We start from the raw sequence: 22,874 nt of genomic DNA on the forward strand, positions 1-22,874 counted from the left end.
GCTCCTCCTGACCCACCCCGCCCCGCCCCAGGGCGCCAGCCGACCCGCTCCGCACCCCGCCCCCGGGCGGTGCCACGGTCCGGCCGTCACCAGTCCCTCTCCTCCCTCCCGGGTGGTAGCGTCCGTCCCGGGGAGGCAGCGGCCGCCCCGCCCGCTCCTTCTCCCCGGGCCTGACAGGAACCGGGCCGGCCTCCGCACGTCTCAAAGCCCCGCTGCTAAGCAGAGAGTGGAAGAGCGCCGGGTAGGTTTCGCTGTCTACAGCAGGAGGGTCTCCCTGTCCGGGCCCCCAAAGCCAGGGTTTGGCCCTTTCCCGCAACCTGACGTGCCAAGATGGCGGCGGTGCCACAGCTCCGGAGGGGAGGAGGGGCGGGAATGCGAGGAGGGTGGGATGTACCATCCTCACCCCGGGGGAGACAGAAGGGACACAGCAAGGGGAAAAGGAAGTCCTGCCGCGAAAACCAAGGAACGCCCCCTCGCTCCACCCAAGCGTGGATCTTCCCACTCCCCGGGCCTAGGGCGCGATGCCCCCTCCCCGCGGGACACGCCCCTTCCCCCCAGGGCCAATGAGAGAAGCAGGCTGGGAGCCCTGGGTTTTATGAATGAGTTCCGCACCCACCCACCTGCCGCCCGGCCTCCTCCCGCCAAAGGGTCGAGTGAAGAGACTGCTGGCGCCTTACAATATCCATCCTACAGCAGAGAATCATCCTCGTCTTACTCTCTGGCTCACTTCGTGAAATCTCTGAGTAAACTGCCCACGCTGTTACGTAATTCCAGTCAGACGAAGGATCTGCATATATTCGACATACATTATCATCAATATTGTTTTGTATGGGAATTCGTATGTTTGGTACTCAGCACATGGTCGCTCTTTAAACAGTTACAAAAATAAATGTAGCCTTTATTATCAAGTAATAAAATAAGAGACAATTAACTCTAGCATAGGGAAGCAGGATGAAGTGATTAAATAAGTAACAGTGTATGTTACTTTCTCTCTGGGAAAAGGACTGGGTTTCAAGCATTACAGTGCCTGGCATCCATAAGTGCTCAAACATATAAATCGAGATTCATTTTAGGCAGATTTAGGGATGAGCAGAACAAGGAACTAGCCCAGCTAATGTGTGGGTCTAATGAGGGCTTCTGGAGAAAGAATAGAGAAAAGAGTGAAGACAGAAGATTGGTCCCAATTTTTTTTTTAATACCTGACTAAAAAATAGTAGCAAACAACTCCCGAAAATCTAGAATGTATAAGGATTATTACACGATAAAATGGAAGCCATGAAATAAACAGCTTCCATTTTATTCTCTTTTAGGAGCCAGGGAGCATACTGGCAATTTGGTCCTAACTCCTAAAATCATCTGACTTCACTGCACTGCCCACATCTAAGTCCTAAGCAGTGTAAAAGGACAGATATGCTAGATGCGATCAATAAACCCAGACTCCTATGAAACCAACTGGATTCCCAGAGGAAAAAAAAGCTGACATGTCTTACTGCATCACTACTCAACATGATAGAATATGGTTCCATTACACAAGAAAGTCACTTACCAAAAAGGATATTGTCACAAGGCTAACTTCCTTTAAAAAACAAGTAAAATTATACATTTGTACATATACACACTACACTTTTACAGTTCAGAAGATAGTCCAAATAGTTCAACAGTTCATTTAGGGCTTTTTTGTATTGTTTTACCTTCTACATTCTTTGTCACTCCCTTGGTTCTGCCCTATGCTGACATCCTTCTGTCACATTATCTACTAAATCAAGCAAATGTTGTGCATTTATCCCACTAAGCACAATCTATCTGGGTGACTGAAGAGAGAAGTTTCTGAAAGTCCGGTCTATCCTGAGACTAGAATAGGTCTGGTCCCATTGGGAGTACGAAGACCACAGGGAGCAGCCTTCCATAGCAGGATGAGCACTCACACCTAGATGGGCCAGGGCCCACCCATTAAAAACATAATTAGAACCCACTCTGTATCCAGCAAAAGTTACTGAGAGTCCCACAAAGCAAGTCACACTGGTTCTCAAAGTAAGTGAGCTGTTTCAGGAACTGCTGAAGAGTCACTTTGAACAGTGGTGGTTTGACATCTGTGGAAGAAATTACTTGAACTCTTATAAAGAGAATTTTTAAGGGATCAGTAGCCTCCCCAAAAAATTCAGGAAAGCCAGCAAGAGAGGGGATGGTTTCATCTTTTCATAAAGTTCTTCTCCAGAGCTACAGAAGTTCTCTGTAGAGAGTAGATATTCCGCTTCACCCGATCCTCCAGGGACGAGGTCGATGTACTCTCTAGCTTCATACGGCTAAGAAGAGAAGACAGGCAGTTATAAATAACAAACATTTGTCAACTGGTCAACTATATGGCAGAATTAGAAGAAACAGGTTGCTAGCTATAGCGGATGTAGAAACACAAGTACTTTTTTTTTTTGGTATCATGAATCTACAATTATATAAGGAACATTATGTTTACTAGACTTGCCCCATCACCAAGTCCCCCCCACAAACCCCATTACAGTCACTGTCCATCAGCGTAGTAAGATGCTGTAGAATCACTACTTGTGTTCTCTGGAAACACAAGTACTTTTAAGCCCACATAGATAACTTGTGCGACTCCATCTGGAACTCAATTTTTTAAACCAGTATCCATAAGGGAAAATTTATCTGTTCTCGAAAATAAGTTAAAGCCTCACTGCAAAAAGGCTTCCTGACCCAGGAATTCTTTTTTTTTTTTTCTTGAGAGGGCATCTCTCATATTTATTGATCAAATGGTTGTTAACAACAATAAAATTCTGTATAGGGGAGTCAATGCTCAGTGCACAATCATTAATCCACCCCAAGCCTAATTTTCGTCAGTCTCCAATCTTCTGAAGCATAACGAACAAGTTCTTACATGGTGAACAAATTCTTACATAGTGAGTAAGTTCTTACATGGTGAACAGTACAAGGGCAGTCATCACAGAAACTTTCGGTTTTGATCACGCATTATGAACTATAAACAATCACTGACCCAGGAATTCTTATTTAAAAGGAAGAGTCAATGAAAATACCAATTTGCTTCTCCCCTCAAATCAGTAACATCCTACTGTCTGGCCAGCAACTGGGAGTAGTAACAAAGGTGGCCTGGAGACTGAGCTCTGTGTTCTCTCTGCACAGACACATGAGAACACAATGCAGGAAGCAGCTGCCTCACTGCCTCCTTGGGACCATCACTATACAAACCATTAGGGAGGAAGAAGATGCACTCACTGAATAAACTTCCCATCCCGGGAGTCCAGTCTCTCCAGCCTCTGCTCCCGTTCATCATCCTTAGCATGCCTCTTGAGAATGTTCATCCTTTCCTCCTCCCGCCACTTAGCATTTTCCATCATCTCTTGCCGTTTTCGCTCTAGTTCCTCCAATGAGAGCTTTCTGTTGAACACAAAAACCACCCAATGAGATTTAGTTCTCTCCCAGCAAATAATAGAAACACTACAAGAAAAACACGAATTAGGTTCTCCACCTCACTGCTCTCCTTCAAAGGAAATGCCCAACCCAGAGCCAAGCCCACCATGAGTTGCCATCCTTTCTAACATTTTAGGTGGTTTTATTCAAATTTCAAAGACTTTTAGTGAAGGGTTCCATACTCTCATTCAACAACCTCTGGAGTGATTATACTGAAACATTCAATATAAAATATTCCAATTGTTTGCTGAAAAACTTAAAAGAACAGAGGATTGTTATCCACGTGACTGCTGACATCTATGATCTACCCACTGGAGATGCTTAGAAATTAAAGGACATTGCCCATGAGTATACCACTTTAGGACTAAGCTAGAAGCTAGATGCCTGAGAATTCAGCTTAATCTCAGAAAATAATAGAAAGGTCTTCTTTCCTGGCACTCACTGCAAATGAAATTAGAGCAAAAAGAGGAGGTGATGAACCAGCTCAATCACTGTTTAACAAGGTCAGACATTTAAATTCATTGCTTCTCAAATGGGTGATGTACGATTCCCCCTTTAAAAGGAAAAATAATTGTCGAGAGTCCCCTAAGGGAGTGGGAGACCAATTTTGAGAAACAAACTTAAAATACTAAAGCTTGACATTTGGTTATCTATAGTGAAATGACAACACTCCCCTTCAAAAACCTCACTAAATAAAACATATAAAACTACATAGAGAATGGGAAAGAACAAAAGAGTTGTCAACAAATTGTTGCAAGATAGAACTGGGTGAAGGAGTGGTAACTATTTTAACAGATCAGAGGAAACCGAATCCTAAGTGCCTGATACTAATCAGAAGCAAAATCCCAGAAAGGCTCAGAGACCTAGGCACCGAGGACTTCGGAGGATGGCAGGGAGGCATAAAGGCCACAAATGATGGGACTAATTTAAAGTCTGTGTAAGAGGCACTGAAGACACTCCTGGGTCCTCATGCCTAACTTGGGGAAACTAGTGACTGTTTTCCCAAATCTATAAGAGATCTCCAGAGAAGAGACCATCTGGTAGTTTCTAGAGAGCAACACCAGACAGGAGATCAGAAGATTCAGAGGCATCAGGCACAGCAGAGGAATCTGGCAGAAACACCAAGGCAAACAAGCATGAAATGGATGTCCACATACTCAACACTGAGAATCCCAGACCCTGCTGGGATCTGTGCTGTCTCCCACAACACCACCAAGTCAGCCTTAGAGCCATTGGTCAGGCAACCAGAGGGTTTTTTCTCTGGAGATATTTAATGGTCCCTGACAAAAGGACCAGAGATCCTGATATCAGAGTGTCCCCAGCTAAAAACCATTTAAACCCAATCTCCTCCAAGTAAACAAGCCCTGCCCAAATATAATACAGTGATTTCAGCTTTTTAAAGCCTTACTCTTCAAAACAAATAGGCAGTGAAATATTACCAAACATTTCAGGAAAGCCTCTGACATGAAAGAACAAAGCAAAAGGAAAAGGGAACTTAAAGAAGATAAAGCACAAAAAAACTTCTAAAAATTTTACAACAAAAAATCTCACTGAGAGAAAACAAAGGAAAGAAATTAAATTATTAAAATGAGAAATGGGAGGCATTTTAAAAAGAACAATCAGAACATAAAAGAGCTCTTAGAAATTAGGAAGAACAAAGTAACAGAGAAATAATACAAAAAAATTTCCAGGAACTGAAAGTCATGGGACATTGAACAAGGCAAGTACTGACCCTAGAGAAAATGTAAAAATCATATAAGACAAATGTAACCTCAGTATTGTGCTTGGCAATGAAAAGTATCAGTGATCAATATTTATAAAACATAGTAACATGAAGCCACATACTGATTAAGGCAGAAATGGTGATATAACCATAATGGAAAGATTGGGGAGAGAAGAAACATGGAACTGGGAACATATAAGCTCATTACTCTAAGACCTCATTATTCTAACAGAAAGAAAATATCTAGTGTCTAAAATTGATTAATTACAAGACAGCAACATAAGCATAATTTTAGAACTAGGTAGTTACCAAAAGAAATGGCTCAAAGAGCTGAAAGTGGTTGTCACGGGCAGCATGACGAGAGATGAGGTCAGACAGGGCAAGGAACTGGTGGTTTTTGCTGTAAGACTTTTAGTATTTTTTTATTTTTGAAAATATGTGTATGTATTATTTGCTCAAAACAATTTAAGAAATGATGCCTCCATAATAATTATTAATTAGTGTAAGAAAAATAACTCCAACCTACGAACACTGAGAAGGAATTAGTAGTTACCAAAGGGGAAGGGTTTGAGACGGAGCATAATATACTCTGGGAAGGCAGGGAAATATATGACGTATTTTGGAAAGTTGTCAGTAAAAATTAAACCTTTTACTATCTACTGTTAAAAGAACATACGGGATGTGAACAGTTCCCAGGAATATGTTGTTTTAATTTGTCTGATTTTTCTCAAACTATTCAAATTCAGTTAGACAATATCCATCATATCATTGATAAATGCCTAGGGTTCCTAACTGGTTTTCTTGGTTTCACTGGATATGGCTGGTAATTGTAGGTCTGCTTTTGTTATATAGCTGTATTCCTATTATGTTAATGTGTGTATGCAATTTAATTAGTAGTTTGTTAAAACCTATACATGCTTATGTTACTCTACAAGAAGATATGTCAAAGAAATAATCAATCTTCCCATGTTTTCTTCCTTCTGCTACTTCTATAGCTTTTCTTCTTCCTTCCTAATTACAACCCTTTAGTAGAATTCGTGCCTCATATCAAAAATTACCAAGTATCATAATTCTTCGAAGTGGTAAAGATACCTCAAGACAAATGCTGGGCATAGAAGCCACAGGGCATAAATCTACAAAGAAGTAAAAAGCTAACCTTTTCAAAGAATATTGCTTCTCTCTCACTTACCAACTTTACATTTCCCTGTATGGCCCCGGAAGATGACTGGTTAGCCAGAGACGGGTAAGATTCCTCAAGGGAGGAACAACTTAAGACAGGCACAGTCGCAGGGGGGCCATCAGGTGAGAAATTGGGGATCAACAGAGGTGAAGCTTAGAACCTCACCCCCCCTGTTTTGAGAGAAATCTTCTGCATCCGTGGATGTTTTGTTGCCCTTGTCTAGCTTGGATTAATACTTAGTCTATAGGCACAGATCTGAGCATCTACATTTGTCCTCTTACAGCACTAAATTATGTTTTCTACCTTTATCTTGCATCTACCTACCACTTCAGCATTTTATTAAAAATAATAATAATAATAATAATGGAGAAATGTGGGATTCACATATAAATCAAGTATAAAAATCAAACGAATATCTGACTTAATTGTTTATAGTTCATGATGTGTGATCAAAACCGAAAGTTTCTGTCATATGACTGCCCTTGCACTGTTCACCATGTAAGAACTTGTTCGTTATGCTTCAGAAGATTGGAGACTGTTGAAAATTCGGCTTGGGGTTGATTAATGATTGTGCATTGAGTCCCTTATACAGAATTTTATTGTTGTTAACAACCATTTGATCAATAAATATGAGAGATGCCCTCTCAAAAAAAAAAAAAAGTCAGACTTACCATAGGATTATTTAGAAATAAAGTCATACCAGAAGTGGGGGGGGGGGCGGGAATTAAACCTTTTTAGAAAGTTTCTGTTCCTTGGAAACTTAGGGAATCAGACAATTAAGAGTTAAAAGGGAACTCAGTGTGCCTCTCTAACAACGAAAGAGGTCGCTGTAAACTCTCGGTGGTTTTCAACATTGGCTGTGTTTGAACCACAAGGGAGCTTTAAAAACATAAATTTCTGAGCCCACTCCCAGAAAGTATGATGTAATAGGGATGGGGTGTTGCTGGGCAATGAGATTTTTTTTTTTAAAGCTTCCCAGGTAATTCTAATGTGCAGCCAATTTGTTTAGGCGTAGAAGCAAGCTCACAAAAGTTGTCCATCTCATCTAAACTTCTACTAAAAGCAACCAATACCCATAGGAATAGCCTTTCCTAGGCACAGCCAACTCCTGTCAGGTCCCACAGCTGCACACCCTGTTCTGTCTGACCCACTCCACATCCAGCTCAAACACAGAGTCCACCTTAGGGTGCCTGCCCTGAAGGAGAACACCCTGCTTCTCATTTACCTAACACCTCAAGAAAGGAACACTCTCTCAAGAAAAACTTCTTTGTGGAAATCTCTATGAAAATTAATATGTTTATAGATGTTGAGAGACAGTCACTTTATCATTATTCATTAAGTCAAAGCTCTTTACTTTGCCCTTTCCATGTGCTTCCCAGAGCAGGGAGGCAGGCAGACTGTTAGAAGTTGACAAGAAGAATAAAAGCTGGTTTGGCAGAAAGGTAATGTAGATTATTCACTTGCCCTGGTTTGAGCCATTCCCAGAGTCAGGCCCACAGTCTGAAGTTCTCGTGGGCTCTCGACTCACCTGGTGTACCCAGGTGCATGCCGCCTTTGGTAGACCTCTTTTCGAGGTGATGGGCTCTTAGTTCGGCCTCTCTCTCTCCTGTTTACCTTAGAGTTGTGCCTGGAACAGACAGAAGGCAGAGAGGAGAAAAGCCTTTTCAATACAGGGTCTTTTATCCAGTCCCTCAAACAATGGAAGTAAAGCTAACATTCTTAAAGAGTTATAATCCAAGTTGAAAAGAAGAGTGGACAGAAGTGGAAGAAAAGCAAAGTCATAAAGGTATATAAGATTTGATATTAAACCCACTCCAGAGATTCCCCATATATAAATACATAGCTTTACATTGTGGTAAGGAACAAAATGATAGAACAGAAAAACACAGCAAAGACGTTTCGAAAAATCAAATGAATAGACATCACCAAAAGCAAGTATTTGCTTGACCAGGCCCCCACATTTGCAGGTTATTTCCCAGTGAATTACCACACTCACAGTTTGCTTGGCCTTGGGGACCGTGACCTTCTGCCTGGGGAGCGAGACCTCCTGTCCCGGGACCCTGATTCTCTGGTGCTCTTCTTGCTGGCATGTCTGGGAGGTGAGTGGGAGGAGCTTCTGGACCTGGAGTAATTCTTCAGTCCATGCACTCCCTTTTGCTCAGCCATCAGAGGACCCTGCAATCTGTGGCTATGGTGGGAGTCCCTGATCTGTATCATCAAAGAGAGGAAGAAAAGCTGTTTATAGGAAAATCCAGTAACTCAAAGAAAATGAAGTGAAACAAGGAAATGAATGAGCACTGTGGTTCTGTAAGGAGCCCCATTCCACAGAGCCATACAAACTTAGGAAAGGTATTTTCAGAATCCCCTAAAAGAATGTACCCACCCTACTACCTAAACTGGCATGGTTCTTCACTACAGCATAAGGAGGAGTGTGAGGCAGAGTCTGGAGGATAGGACCTAAAGTTAAACATGCTGAGGGGAAACAGGAACCAGAGGGATGTACATTTGTCAGAAGTCATCAACCTGTATACTTAAAACATATGCATGTCACATGAGTTGTCTGCAGAGGGATGGGCAGATGCCTAGATGCGCACTGGCAGTTTAACCTCTCTGCTCAGAGGGCCCTCAGCCACAATCAGAGGCTCAGGGATAAGGTCTGCGCCTATTCCTAGCAGCTCCAGTCTGGCTGTCCAAACTCCCTCTTCCCACATGAAGTACAATTAGCTGCTAAAAATGCTCTATATTCAAAAAGGCTATCAAGTGGGCTCATTCCATGGTCCCAGAGTCATTCCCTTTGAGAAACCCACATCCTTACCTGTAAGCCATATCCAGGAACCTTAGACAAAACAGAGGAAGAATTTGCCACCTTCTTTTGAAATCTGAGAGATTAAAACACACACTCATGAAAAGGAAAATGGCTTAAGGTCCAGTTTAAATCTCTGGTGCTGAAACATGCTTCCTGCTTTAATCGTGACCTTTCCCACCCTGCAGCTCCTACTTGGGAGCGTGTCTCTCTATTGTGACTGGCTTTGCTAAAAGATGTATCAACATAGTCATGCTATTCCTGTGAAAAGCAGTAGTCTAGCTTTTCTGCCCCAACCCCCAAACACATTCTCCTTTCACCTCATGCTGCTATTCCAGGGACTAACAGTGACTCAGCAGTGACAATGCTGACTGCCCCCACAGAGAAGACACACAGACGGGGCCCATATGGGCCCATTAACGCATTTGAAAAGAAAAAGCCTACATAAGACCCACTTCAGTCTTGGGAAATCATAAGCTGAGATGAAAGTCATATCCAGGATGTCTGACCTAAGACCCACAAGGTTAGTCAGCTCTGTTAGGGAGTCATGCCAAGATCTCCAAGGAACTCTAGCACTGGATGGCAAGGTCTGTGGGCACAGGGCCCATGAACAAGTGTTCACCACTTAAAAGCCAGTTTCCAGCACAGAGCAAGTGTTCAGTTAGATCTGGAAGGAATGTGTGAATGAACCAATGATGAGGGCGGCCCTCATCCAGTCGCTCACCTCCCCCGGCTGCGCTCATTCTCACTGCTGCAACGATCACTACTTGAGCTTCTGTGCTTATGTTTCTTGTGCTTCTTTTTCTTCTCCTTCTTTTTCTTCTTCTCCTTTTTTTCCAGACTCATTTGCAACTAGAAAATGTCCAGAACATAACCATGTAAGATTACTGAGTCCCCTGTCAGTCCCTCTGAAGGGACTGGGTCATGGACAAACTCCCTGATGCCAGGCCTCTGGGTCTACAGAAGTCCAGGACATTATCAGTGTTTCCCTGTCAACAAATGGGGAGGTTCTTAACCCTGACTATGCACAAACTCCTCTAGACTACTCAACAGAATCTCTGGAGAGTGAATCTGGAATTTGTGTATTTAAACAGTTCCTCAGAACTACTGTCTAGGAATTTATATTCTATCAAAAGAACTCTAACTGCACTGAAAGCAATTGGGGACTGCAAGACTAATCTTTAAGTTTTCCTTACCAACTAAGCCAAGGAACAATCACACAATATATCATGTGAATGATAAATGGGCCCTGGAGGCTTGGTATCACCTAGTCTCCTGAACACTCTGCGTGACCACGCTTCCCACAGGTGTATCCTATGGCCCTCTTTCTGAAAACATGGCATCTCATGGTGCTTTTCCAACCAAAGACATAGAAGAGGAAATCAAGCAAATTATTAAGCTCGATAAATTAAGACTGCATAAATCACCAGAAGAAGGGCTCTAAAAGACATTAATTTTAAAAGCCATTCTGTTTTCCTCCTCATAAAGTAAGAGTAAATGGAGAGTAGTTCTCATGTTAAGTAGAGAAAAGATACTCTTGGTGCTTATTTGATGCACTAACTTACCAGTTCTTTGATTTTCTTCATTTTCACAGGATTATTTAATACTTCTCTTTTTTTCTCCTCTTCCTTCTTTCTAAAGAAAAAGAAGAAATGATAAAAATCATGACTATTTCTTTTGGAAAGGAGAATAAGCCATTCCCTCTACTTTCTACAATTCTATGTAGCAATTTTTTTCCAAATGCATGCGGACAGGCCCTAAGTTGAAATCTAAGTGATGGTGTAGACACCAGAAATACAGCAAACCTGCAGAAGGGACTGAATATTGAATGTTGTGGGGCAAGTACATACTGGTTCCCTGCAATGCAAGACAGTGAATTTGGTCTGTTTCTTATTAGGGTTCATGCTCAGGGCTTCCCAACTGGTAAAGTAAATGGTGTCATCCTGTGTATCAAATGGTTGCTGTGTATCAATTGGGTGAAACATTTCAATACTGCCTTCACTGTTTAGTATGGTAACTGCCTTGGAAATAAAGAGAATGAAATTCCTCTGTCACAAAGTCTTACTCTCATATATTGTTCATAAGAGGATAAACTGGTCATCTTCCTGGAGGACAATTTGGCAACACTTATCACAGCCTACACATACTCTTTAATCTTATAAATTCTTCCTCAAGAATTTGCTAGTCTAAGGATATAATCAAGGAGGGTCACTACAAAGTTGTTCGCATTATAACTGAAAATTTGGAAACAAGCTAGGAACTCAACAAGAGTATTAATAAGTTATAGTATATCCATACAATATGGACATAAAAAATTATGTGACAGAAGCATAGTTATTAGCAACACAGAGTATGTTCCATATATATGATTAGGCGAAAAAGAGTTTTACAAAATAGTAAGCACAATATTTGTACACCAATGTTCACAGCAGCATTATTCACAATAGCCAAAAAGGTGGAAGTAACCCACATGTCCTTCGACAGATGAATGGATAAACAAAATGTATGCAATGAAATATTATCCAGTTTCACAAGATAAAAAGCTTCTGGAGATTGGTTGTACAACAGTGTGGATACACTTAACACTACTGAACTGTATTCTTAAAATGATTAAGACAGTAAATTTTATGTGTATTTCACCACAATTTTTTTAAAAAGAAGGAAATTCTGACCCATGCTACAAAACAGGGATGAACTTTGAAGACACCATGCTGAGTGAAATAAGCCAGTCACAAAAAGACAATCACCGAATGACTCCACTTACATGCAGTAATTAGAGTAGCTAAATTCATAGAGACAGAAAGTAGAACGATGGTTGCCAGGGGCTGGGGGGGAAGGGAGGAACGGGGAGTTCTTGTTTATTGGGTGTAGGGTTTCAGTTTGGGATGATGAAGAAGTTCTAGAGACAGATGGTGGTGATGGCTGTGCAACAATGTGAATGTACCTGTACACTTAAAAATGGTTAAGATGGTAAATTTTATGTTATGTATATTTGCCATAATTAATTCAGAAGCTAACAAAATGGGAGAAAATGTTTGCACATAATATATAATATCTGTACATACAGTAGGCAATACCTTTAATATATAAATAACTGAATGTTTAAAAGAATATAAATAACATTTTCAATGTTCAACCTTACACACTTGAAATAAAAGAATGCAAAGCCAAAATAAAATAATAATATGCACAGCATGATCTCATTCAGCACCCAAAATGCAGCTCTACTTTGAACTGTTAGATAGTAGGTTTCAAGTAAGATTCTAAAGTTTCTTTTTAAAGGGTTCTGCCACAAAAAAAAGTGGGGGGAGGAGAGAAGGCTTATCCATCCACCTGACCAACTCTACACATATCCCCAAATTTCCAAAAAGCTGCCAGCCTTTTTCACCTTGTTTCTACCTCCTGGTTTTTGCTTAAAGGCCAAAGATGAATGAATAAATGTGGCTCAATCTGGTCTGGTCCATTTGCCAAACTCTTTCCATAACACCTGGACCAGGCACCTTTAATGGAGCCTTCTTCCGGACATCAGGAAGCCCAAATGGAGATAAATTCTTTTATATGGCAGACAAAAGCCAAGAGGAAATCAACTGTGAAGCATGAGGCTATTTAATATCTCTGCTAAGCACTGAAAGGATTGGACTGAGAAAAACTAACAAGAGCCCCTTCCCAGCCCCTCATCAGTACCTGATGATGAAGAGTGGGTCCTCCCGAATTTTGCTGGCCATGTCAAGAAGGGAATTCGCACCTGACGGGGCAAAGATGGAGCCTGGGAGGAGTCCTGTCTCAGAAGAACAGCCTGCCTCCTTCTCCTCCATCTTCTCAAAAACGTACTTGTCAATGGGGCGTCCCAGCAAGTACTCATCACGGTTCACCATCCCACCAGGACCCTGGTACATCCAGTCCAGTTTTTCTTCTTTTTTCCTAATTCAAGGGAAACAAAAATACAAAGAAAATGTAGACGTCTATAAACCTACACACAAAACCTGAACATGAGGATACATTACCAGAGCTGATCAGAGCAAGACTCATTCCACAGGCACTACCATGGGCTAAACATGTTACTCCACATGGCACCTGGAAAGAAACAGTGTTTGCCAGCATGGAGCTTACCATTTAGTGGAGAGATCATTTCCATACACCTAAAGCAATTCATGAGGAAAACCAGTGTTCCTCAACCTGGGGCATGGATTTTTACTCAGAGTTCCTCAAGGGTCCTTTGCAAAGTCTTTCTATTATGCTTTTATTTCAAGGATGATCCAAAACAGCAAGTGTATTTTGGATCATCATTACCAAGAACAATACCAGTGACCACATAGGCAGTTGTGTTGTGTGTTTTGGTGCTTACTGTCACACTGGCACAAGCAGTAACACTACATTTGAGAAGATAATGAAAAAAGACCAGAGATAATATAATAATTATGCTTTCAAGCCAAAACAGGGGAGGCTAAATTATGTCACAGCATCATGCCAAACCAATATTTCCCTGAGGTTCTGAGAGAAAAGTAGTAGGAAAATCAAACCTCGACACAACAGACAATAAAGGCACGCTGAGTCTATAATGTTGAAGCAGCCAATACCACACGCATACTGACAGCAGCCAAGTGTACTTTCATCAAAACAGTATTTATTATCTATAACATTAAATTCAATGCTTTTTGAATATGACTTTTTTTGCTTACTCTGTATATTTATTTCTGCTTAAAATTATGTAACTATGAGCATAAAGAGTCTTCCTAGTTACATCTTTGGATATTTTTAATGAGAATAATTTAAACCAGTAATGGAGGGTCAGAACCCTCTAGGGGTTTTTTTTTTCCTATTAAAAAAATTAGACTGAGAAACACTATAGCCTATACTTAAGAACTGATTGTAGATCACTTGGGTCAGGCTCTACCCAGCTTGCCTGGCCTCATTCATGCCACTGGAGTCCAGATGGAGAGTGTGGGCAAGAGCCATGCCCTGGAAAACTGTAGAAGACTGTGGCGGGGCTTGTATGATGGGTACCATAGGAAGTGGTGTCTCTCAAGCAATTAAAGGTTTTCAACATTCTTCAGTGGGAGTAAACCAGAGACAAGGGAGCTTTATAGCAAATATAATGAGGCCTCCATAGTGGGGACGTAGCTTTGCAGTACACGAAGGTGTGTTTTCCATGACTGACTACAGTATGGTTCAAGTTAAAGGGAAAGAAGATCTCTGGATTCCCATCACAAGTGCTGCCTTAGCAGGAGCCATACTAGCAGCAGGAAACAGACCAGTGGCCATGGTTGCTGGGTGAGCTATAATGGGTGGCATTCTCCTAGGTTTAAGCAGAGGAGCTGGTATCTGGCTGACAAAACATTTGTCTTAATGCTGTTGCCCAGTGGTCCTTGATTTGCTGACGACACCTCCCGGTTATCTTCAACCCAGTTACCACCCTCACCTTTTGGAAACTATGGACAATACCAATAGGGCTTCTTTCCCAGGATTTCTTTTAACAGAATGAGTAGTAGTTCAAGAAGTATTTTGGAAGAACAAGATAAAGTCTGTTTTTAAACCACAGGAAACTATGGCCAAATAGGCTATGAAGAGCCATTTAGCACTTCTCTCCATTTAAAGGAACATGGGGGGTGGGGGGTAAGGTGTGAAAAGACAAAATATTTATTTATCCATACTTGGATTGTATTTGTGATCAAGATAAATGTCCAATAGCATTAAAAGAAAATGTAAGTGCTTAGAAGATGACAGACCAAAGGGAAAATAACATTGAAACAAGATCATTATTTCCTTTGGGACTTTGCTGCCTGATTTTGTTTGTTCTGTTATTCAAAAAAACTCCTGTAGGAGGAAAAAAAGAATTGGTTGTGAAATGTAGACTATATCAGATCATAAGGTCTAAGCAGGAAGATCAATGGTGACTAGAATATTCCAGGAAGCTCATTTTCCTGAGAGGCAGTATAACATATTGGTTATGAGCACTAGCTCTGGAGTCAGGCAACATAGATTTGAATCTCAGCTCTAAAGCCAAGCAACTTCTCTGAGCCTTGGTGTCCTCACCTGTAAAATGGGGATAAAACAGTACATACCTCACAGGGTTGTTGGGGATTAAATAAGTCAGTGGATTTTTAAGGCACTCAGAAAAATGCACGGCACAAACTAAGTGCTAAATAAACACTAGGTGGTCTTCTTATTATCTATGTACGTTTGTCTCTCCCACCAGGTTTTCTTCAATCCCTACACAGCTGGAGCCACAGTTTATTCACCTGTGAATCCTATACAGTTGCCTCATGGTCACGTGTTCAATGTTTGGCATTTCATGGGCAATGGATCTTGAAATAGGCAGTACTTCTGGAAAGGAAAGCAGGTCTTAGTGACTGGGTAGGGGGGCCTTTAAAAGGACGTGTCAAAGATGACTGGAGAGATCAGGAGATCAGGCTGATGCATGCCTGGCACTAATAGGGATGAGGAAGTGGGCAATATTTATTTATTCATTTGTGAACATTTACTGAGCATACTTCCTATATGCCAGACAGAAGAGTGAGGCTGGAAGGATGAAAAATATCCAGGCAACTGGTTGGTCATAGGTTACTGGATGAGGCACACAGGTCAACAAATTTCCAGATGGGGCTGGTGAGAGCTGAGCGTGTGTTGAGGTGACTCCGGGGCCTCAAAGAAGAACTGTGTGGTAGGCAGCTGCACATACAGAGACACAGTAGTTTGTGTGGGACAATCTGGAGCCACCAGCATGAAGTAGACGACTGATGCTTGAGGAATGGAGGGGCCCTAAGAGAGAGAAAATGAGTGGAAGCGGAGGTCTTGAGGAGCATGGGCAGTCATGAAATAAGAGAAAGAAGCTAAATAAATAAGTGAAGGAAAGAGAAGACATGATATGAATTGGTAGGAGAACCAGGAACCTGCAGGCAAAGGAGCAAAACATTTCTGGGGAAGGGCCCCTAAGTCAAATACAGAAGAAAGGACATCAAAGACACAGACAGTACTTCTATGAAGTAGTATTTGCATGGCTCTAGCTAGTCTTAAAAAGACTCAACTGATACCAGTCCTACTCAGGCCTTCTAGTAAGGCTAAGTATGTTGTATAGCTAAGACCCAGGGCCACAGGGGTTGGCCTGGTTCCACCACTAACCAACTGGGTAATCATACAAGTTACTTCCGTGCAGTTCCATACCTTCATGTCTAAAATGGAGCTAGTAACTACCATCTCTGTTACTCTGAGTGTTTAGATGAGAAACTACTTAGGGTAAAAGCCAGGTAAGAAAAAAATTATAGATTATTGTTGCTGCTAGGATACAGACTAGGTTCTTAATTGAGGCTGCCCATCAGAATCACCCAAGAGCTCTTAAAATATACATTTGTCTTTGCCCCACACACCTCCTACTATTCTTAGGGAATCTGCTTGAGTGGGAACCACTCCCATCTATATGTCACCTTCCAAGAACACTTGTGCAAGGTTAAGAAACAACCCTTGGTATAGACCACCATCTAGAAAACACAGCTTTCTAACATTATCAGTAAATATTAAAGCAACACTCTACTGCAAAGAAGGATTTAGATCCAGGATAATAGGGGTATTAAAGTTTTTATTTATTCTGAGAGATGCATCACAAACATGGAAAAGACTATCTGAACCATAGAAGTGAATCGTTAGATAGCAAAAAGTATTGATTGATATTTTATAGGATAAATTAAAAGTATGACATTGTGCAAAGAACTATGCAAAGCAGTCAGATGGACAAGCTGATCATCTAAATACATCTGCAAGTAAAGACCAAAGAAAAGACCTACGTGCTGACCCTTGTGTTTTACAATGTTGGAGGATATGTAAGGGAGCACAAAAATCAAAACAATGTAAAACCACTTCCTTTCAATCACAACAGACAAGCGGGGGTGAGGGTCAGCAACAGGATAAACATTTAACTTCCAGCTCTGAAGCTGCTCATCTATACTCTGACCTCATTAGTTAGACTCTGCCAAGCCCAAATTTCAGACACATCAGGCGTATGGATGCTTTGCTGAATAAAAACTTCAAAATAACTTTTTATCTTTGGTTAGTGGGAAAGTAAGCCTTTATGACTCAGTCTAAAATTGACACCTGCTTTAAAATGAAGGCTCACAAATCTAAAACTTCACAAATAACAATGGTGTGTTCAACTTATAAACTGCCCAGTAATTAATTTAAATGTGTGAAATTTATTTACTTACATTAAATTATAATGTAAAGTATACAATTTACATAAAGTATAACAATTTAAGTCTATGGCTAAAAAAACATAAAATTTCACTCTTATTTTATGTATGAATGCCCTCAACATATGTGCTGTATTTAAAAACTCTAAAACTCCATTTATTTTGAAACATTCCAAATTTCATACTTAAATTGGAATGGCCTTCTCTCCAATCCATTATTCTGAGAGAGTATGATCGTTATCCTGCCTCAGCTCCATAATGTTACTTCCATGAGTTGAAACTGAGCCTCACATACACAACCCTTGAATGTCACAAATTCTCCTGTCACAAAATTAAGGAAAAGCCATGTATTTCCAATGGAGGGAGTACGCCATAGGCTACCTTGGAGACCTGCCCACAAGGACATGCACAAGGGGAATGATAGTACAGATTATTCAATTTTAGTCTCTCTGTAGGTTTTATTTAATTCTGATTTAGAAATGTATTGCATGTTGTATGCCTTTTGTTTTTCTCAGAACACATTTACTCCTACCTCCTTCTACAGGTAAGCTAATTATTATCTGTTAGTCTTATCCTATGTTACACAAGAGGAAACTGAAGTAGAGCAAAATTGAGTGGGACCATCCATAGTTACACAGGTTTTCCTGACAGACACACCATTCACCTACTTCCATGGAACCTCACTGCCCCTCAACATTAGCCTACGATACATAAACAAACCAAAGCAGAACTATGACCTGCACACATGCTGAGAAACAGGGTAGACATCCTCAGTCACAATGACTTGTCAATCATCTACCCTGAGCTTGCCTATGCTTAGTTCTTTACGTGTTATCTCATTTAATCCTCAAGAAACCTTAGGAATTGGGTATTCTGACTCCCCTGGTTCTACTGACATAAGCCAGGTTCCCAAACTTGCTCCCAGTTACACGACTAGGCTAGTCCATGCAAAGCCAACCTTAGAACCCAGGCTAGCAGACTCCAAGACCCATGCTCCTAACCAGCTATTCTGCAACAACTGGAGGAGTCATCCACAGGCCAGTCCTGCAGTTACTGGAGCCCAAACTGACCCACAGCACCTCAGCATCTCGCTTACTTGACAGCCCCAACATCTTCTGCATAGCGTTGCATCTCTTCCCGGGCTCTCTCTTCCCGCAGTTCCCGCTGAAGCTCCTCAATCTTCTTCCGTTCAGCCTCATGCTTCTGCTCAGCCTTCCACACCTTCTCCACATTGCGGAGGGTTTGCGGGTGCCAGCTCTTCTTCAGATTCTGGGGTGAATGATAGGAGGGAGAAAACAATGCAGGGAGTGGGTGGGTGGTGAGTATAACTGGCCCTAACTCACCTACCCTCGCCCTATTCACACCAAGACAGGCATGTACAAGCAAGGTATCTTTCACAATGACAAGGCTGACACTCAACGATCTCTCACACATCAAGGGGTTTTAGTGCAAGGACATAAAGCTTCAGGATAGAAAAGGCCCTTCCTGGATTCCCTTCAAACCCTTTTAACTTGATATGCATATGCATCTGACTTCCATTGGTCATGCCTGAAGTAAGGGTTGGTGATGACTACACAGAAGGAATGGGCAGGGAGGTAGGAAGGTGTAGACTCTGAAAGACAACAGGACTCAAGTTTTGGCACTGGACATGCATTCTTATGAACACAACTCTTTTCCTTGAGTCTACTTAACCTGCCTTAAATTTCCAGGGTTTGCAACCCCACCTAACACCTCTTTCAATCTTCCTTCCCAGAAATCTGCCCTTGGTTCTGGTCTCCCTTCACAAGAATGCTTCCCCTCTCCCTCCTCCCCATGAGCCACCCACTGCTTTGGCTCAGCTTCCCAGTCAGGGGAGGCTGGTAGAAGTGACATCTAAGGACGATTATAAATCAGCCAGTGATGTAGAAATGGGGGAGAGTAGATTTCCAAACAAAGGAAACAGCACACACAACCGCAGGCCCAGGGATGAGAAAGAACACAGCACATACAATGCAGCGTGGCTGGAGATGGCATACAAGCTGACTGGGGAGAGGGGCTCAGGATGAAGTAACAAGATTAAGGGCCTTACAAGCCTTGTTAAGGGGCTGGATTTTATTCTGTTGACACAGTAGGAAATATTAAAGAGTCATGTGCAAGTGAGAGGCCTAACTGGCTATCATGTGGAGATGGACTGGAGATGGCTAAGAATGGAGAGGAGGAGACCAGTTAAGAAGTCTAAATGAGAAAACAGTATACAAGGCACCTGGCATGTGGAAGATATTCAGGGGATATACCGGTCCTCCTCCCCTCCTTCAACATGGGTGATTCTGCCCTCCAGGGACTATTTGGCAATGTAGGAGATATTTTTGGTTGTTACAAGGGAGGAAGGATGCTACTGGCATCCAGTAGCTAGAGGCCAGGAGTGCTGCTAAACACACCATTATGCATAGGACCCCAAACCCCCTACACACACGTACACTACAAAGGATTATCCAGCCCAAAATGTCAATAGTGCTGAAGCTGAGAAACCCTGGATTACGGTTTTTCTGTCCCTAACTGCAATTACTTGAAAAATACACTAAATTAGATGAACCTTGATGGGGTCTTGGAACTCATTCTAATCGCTAACAGCTACTGAACAGATGGCTATTTGCTGATTCAATTAGCTACACTTTCAAAAGGTTAGCATTTTTCTGTTCTTGCACCACGCTCTTGTGGGTTGTCTGCCCTATTTGGGGGTCTTAGTTCCCTACAGATAAACTATATAGTTTAAGATAACTTGCCACATAACATATTAAGTGCTATGAATTCAGAAGAAAGCTCTGTCATTACACATCAGAATGTAGCAGTTAAGAAGTCAGAAAGGTGGACATGAAGATAATTTCAGGTTTAAAATGGACCCCGGGACATAGCTCAAGGACGAGGAGAATAGGACACAAACCACCTTTACTAGACATGACTCTGAACTCCCAGCTGAGAAAGGGAGATGTGTCCCAAGACAAGATATACAAATCAAAGCCGGTGTGACCAGTCCTCGATACCTGCGTCCTTTCCTAGCCACGGTTCCAAAAACTCCCCTCCCGGCCTTCCCAGAATTTCCAGCCGGGAGGGCCCCCGCCAACAAACACACAAACACCACCTGCAACCGTTGGCGACACACCTCGAACACCTTTCCAAGTCTCCACTCCGTCTCTCCGTGGACCTAGGAATCCGTCCCCTCCCCAGGGTTACGGCTCCCTCCCCGCGAAAGCAAGGCTATGCTGTCACGCTTATCCATTCCCACCCCTGCCAGTTTTCGTCCCCAGCCCCGATCCTCTCCGGCCTCAGTCCTCCCACGCCCAGGCCTCACTCACTTACCAGGTCGCCTCCCCCCATGATGGTGCAGACAGTTCCTCCCAAGGCGGATCTGGAAGACTCAGGAAGGATTGGGAGGAAACGAAGAGAAATAGCTCAGCTCTGACCTCTCCAGACCGGGCGCCAGAGGCCACCGGCTGCCACTTTCACTGCCCCATCTGGAATCCACTTCCGGGAGGGCGTTCTATTACCGCGCCAGCGTCGCGGGACCATGACGTCCAGCACTGTCCGTCGCGCTGTGCGGATGTGACGTAGCGCGCAGTTACGGAGCTTGAGTCATGATGTCGCGGCGGTGTGGTCACGTTCTGGGCTCCTCGGCTGGCCCCTGGTTTCGCGAACGCTGTGCTGAAACGCCGCGCCTCTGTCCTGTTACAGCTGATGCTGGGCCTCGCCCCGCCGTCCAGCTGCAGTGGCAGCGCACCACCGCGTCCCAGTGGGCGTCTCCCCCGCAAGGCCCGGCTGGACGAGCCTGGGCCCCCTCCCGAACCACCCCCAGCACACCCCCCCACACCCGGCTTTCCAAACAGGTAGAAACCATCCAACCGAAAGTCCTTGGGATTCCCTGCACCAAACCTTTAGAATCTGTCAGCTTCCCCATTTCCCTTCATTTACGAGGGAAGTCCTAAGGCCTGGTGGTGCCTCTCTGGGTCCCACCCCTCACATCTGGTAAACTCAATTCCTTTCTCTCTTCAATATTGGCTTTCTGTCATCAGCATTTTAGATATACTCAAGTGATCCTTAAAAAAAAAAAAACACCCATGTCTTTCAAGATGCCTCCACCCCAGCCGTCCAGTCAGCTGTTCTTCTGACGATCTTCAGTAGTAATATCCTGGTATTTAAATCAACACATTTTTCTCATTCTCATCTTGACCACCTCCCTAGCCTTTGGTATAAAGGACCACTCTGAAACACGTTTTACTTGACTTCACCCTACCCCTCTCCACATTTTCCTTTTCTCCCCAAGATGCTTCTCAGGGAACATTTTTTTCTTCATTATCCTGCCTCTTAGGTTCTGTCCTAGGTCTTTTTACGCTAAGTGCACTCCCTGGGCGATTGCATCCACTCACAGGACTTCAGTTATCAGTTATGCTGATGAATCCCAAATTATCTCCAGTCATATCCATCATTCAAGCTCCAGGGTTTTTAGGTATTTCTATTGACACCTGGCTGGCACTTAAATTCAACTCACTGTGTCACTTTTTCCTACTCTCCCAATTCAACTCTTTTCTTCCCTATTGCCACCACTTCTCCATTTAGGCATCATTCCTGACCTTTCTCTCACCTCCAACATCCAATAAATCAAGATGCTGCTAAATATCTCTCAATCTATCCACCTCTCCGTCACCATTCATCACCAGCGCGGTTCCAGGGAACCATTATCCCTCACCTGGTACAAGTGTCATTTCTCCACCTTCAGTTTTATCCTTTACAGATCTATGCTCTCTTTATAGTAAGAGTGATCTCTCTCAAATACTAATCTGATTATAATTGACCTCCCGCTCTAAAACCTTTAACAGCTCCCCATGATTAATTCATATTCAAAGGCCCAAACTTTTTAACAAATCAAGACCCTCATGACCTAACTATTCTTACCCTCCAGCCTCTTTAAAACTTCCTACCCCTTTATAATTTTATATTAAATACTTACATTTAAGTCTTTGATCCATTTAAAATTTGGTTTTGTGTAGTGTCTTTCCAGTTGGATACATATTTGTCTCAATGCCTTTCCAGAATAGTTTAATATTTCCCCCACTGGTATGAAATACCCCTTTATCATATACTATGTTCCCATTTGTATCTGAGTCTGTTTCTGGATTCCCTATTCCATTCCATTAATCTATTCATATACTATGACCAGACCATCCTAATTTTTGTAGTTTTGTTTTAATGACTGGTAGGTCATTACTTGACTACACTCTACTCTTCTTTTTCTTGTATTTCCTGGTTCTTCTTACACTTTTTTCAAGTGAACTTTGAATTCAGTTTGTTCAGTTCCAGAAACAGTCCAGTTTGTGTTTTTATTGAGGGATTATTAAATTTATATATAAGAAGAATTATAGCACTTATCACTCTGCATTATAAATCGCTGTGTACTTATCTGTATCCATGTGAGCTCCATAATTCTAGAGACCTCAGTTTACCTTTGTGTCCCTTATGCCTGGCAGTTTCTGGCACATAGCAGTTGCTCAATTAAGTATTGTTAAATGAATAAAT

At 42.3% G+C, this 22,874-nt stretch overlaps 1 protein-coding gene and 1 pseudogene across 1 annotated transcript; one reads left to right on the forward strand and one right to left on the reverse strand.

Moving 5' to 3' along the window:
* Positions 1-868: 868 nt before the first annotated feature.
* On the reverse strand, positions 869-20,848 carry CWC25 (CWC25 spliceosome associated protein homolog). Its single transcript, XM_017644737.3, has 10 exons — positions 20,664-20,848; positions 18,424-18,596; positions 12,832-13,068; positions 10,713-10,782; positions 9,872-9,999; positions 9,160-9,223; positions 8,341-8,552; positions 7,873-7,971; positions 3,247-3,408; positions 869-2,303 (listed from the first exon to the last, which is right to left on the reverse strand). The coding sequence occupies exons 1-10, from the start codon at positions 20,679-20,681 to the stop codon at positions 2,189-2,191; spliced, it is 1,278 nt and encodes a 425-aa protein (XP_017500226.3). The 5' UTR covers positions 20,682-20,848; the 3' UTR covers positions 869-2,188.
* LOC140849127 (mitochondrial import inner membrane translocase subunit Tim17-A pseudogene) lies at positions 13,076-15,900 on the forward strand (annotated as a pseudogene).
* Positions 20,849-22,874: the final 2,026 nt, after the last annotated feature.

The sequence above is a fragment of the Manis javanica genome, chromosome 4 (assembly GCF_040802235.1).
Source record: "Manis javanica isolate MJ-LG chromosome 4, MJ_LKY, whole genome shotgun sequence".
Lineage (NCBI taxonomy): Eukaryota > Metazoa > Chordata > Mammalia > Pholidota > Manidae > Manis > Manis javanica.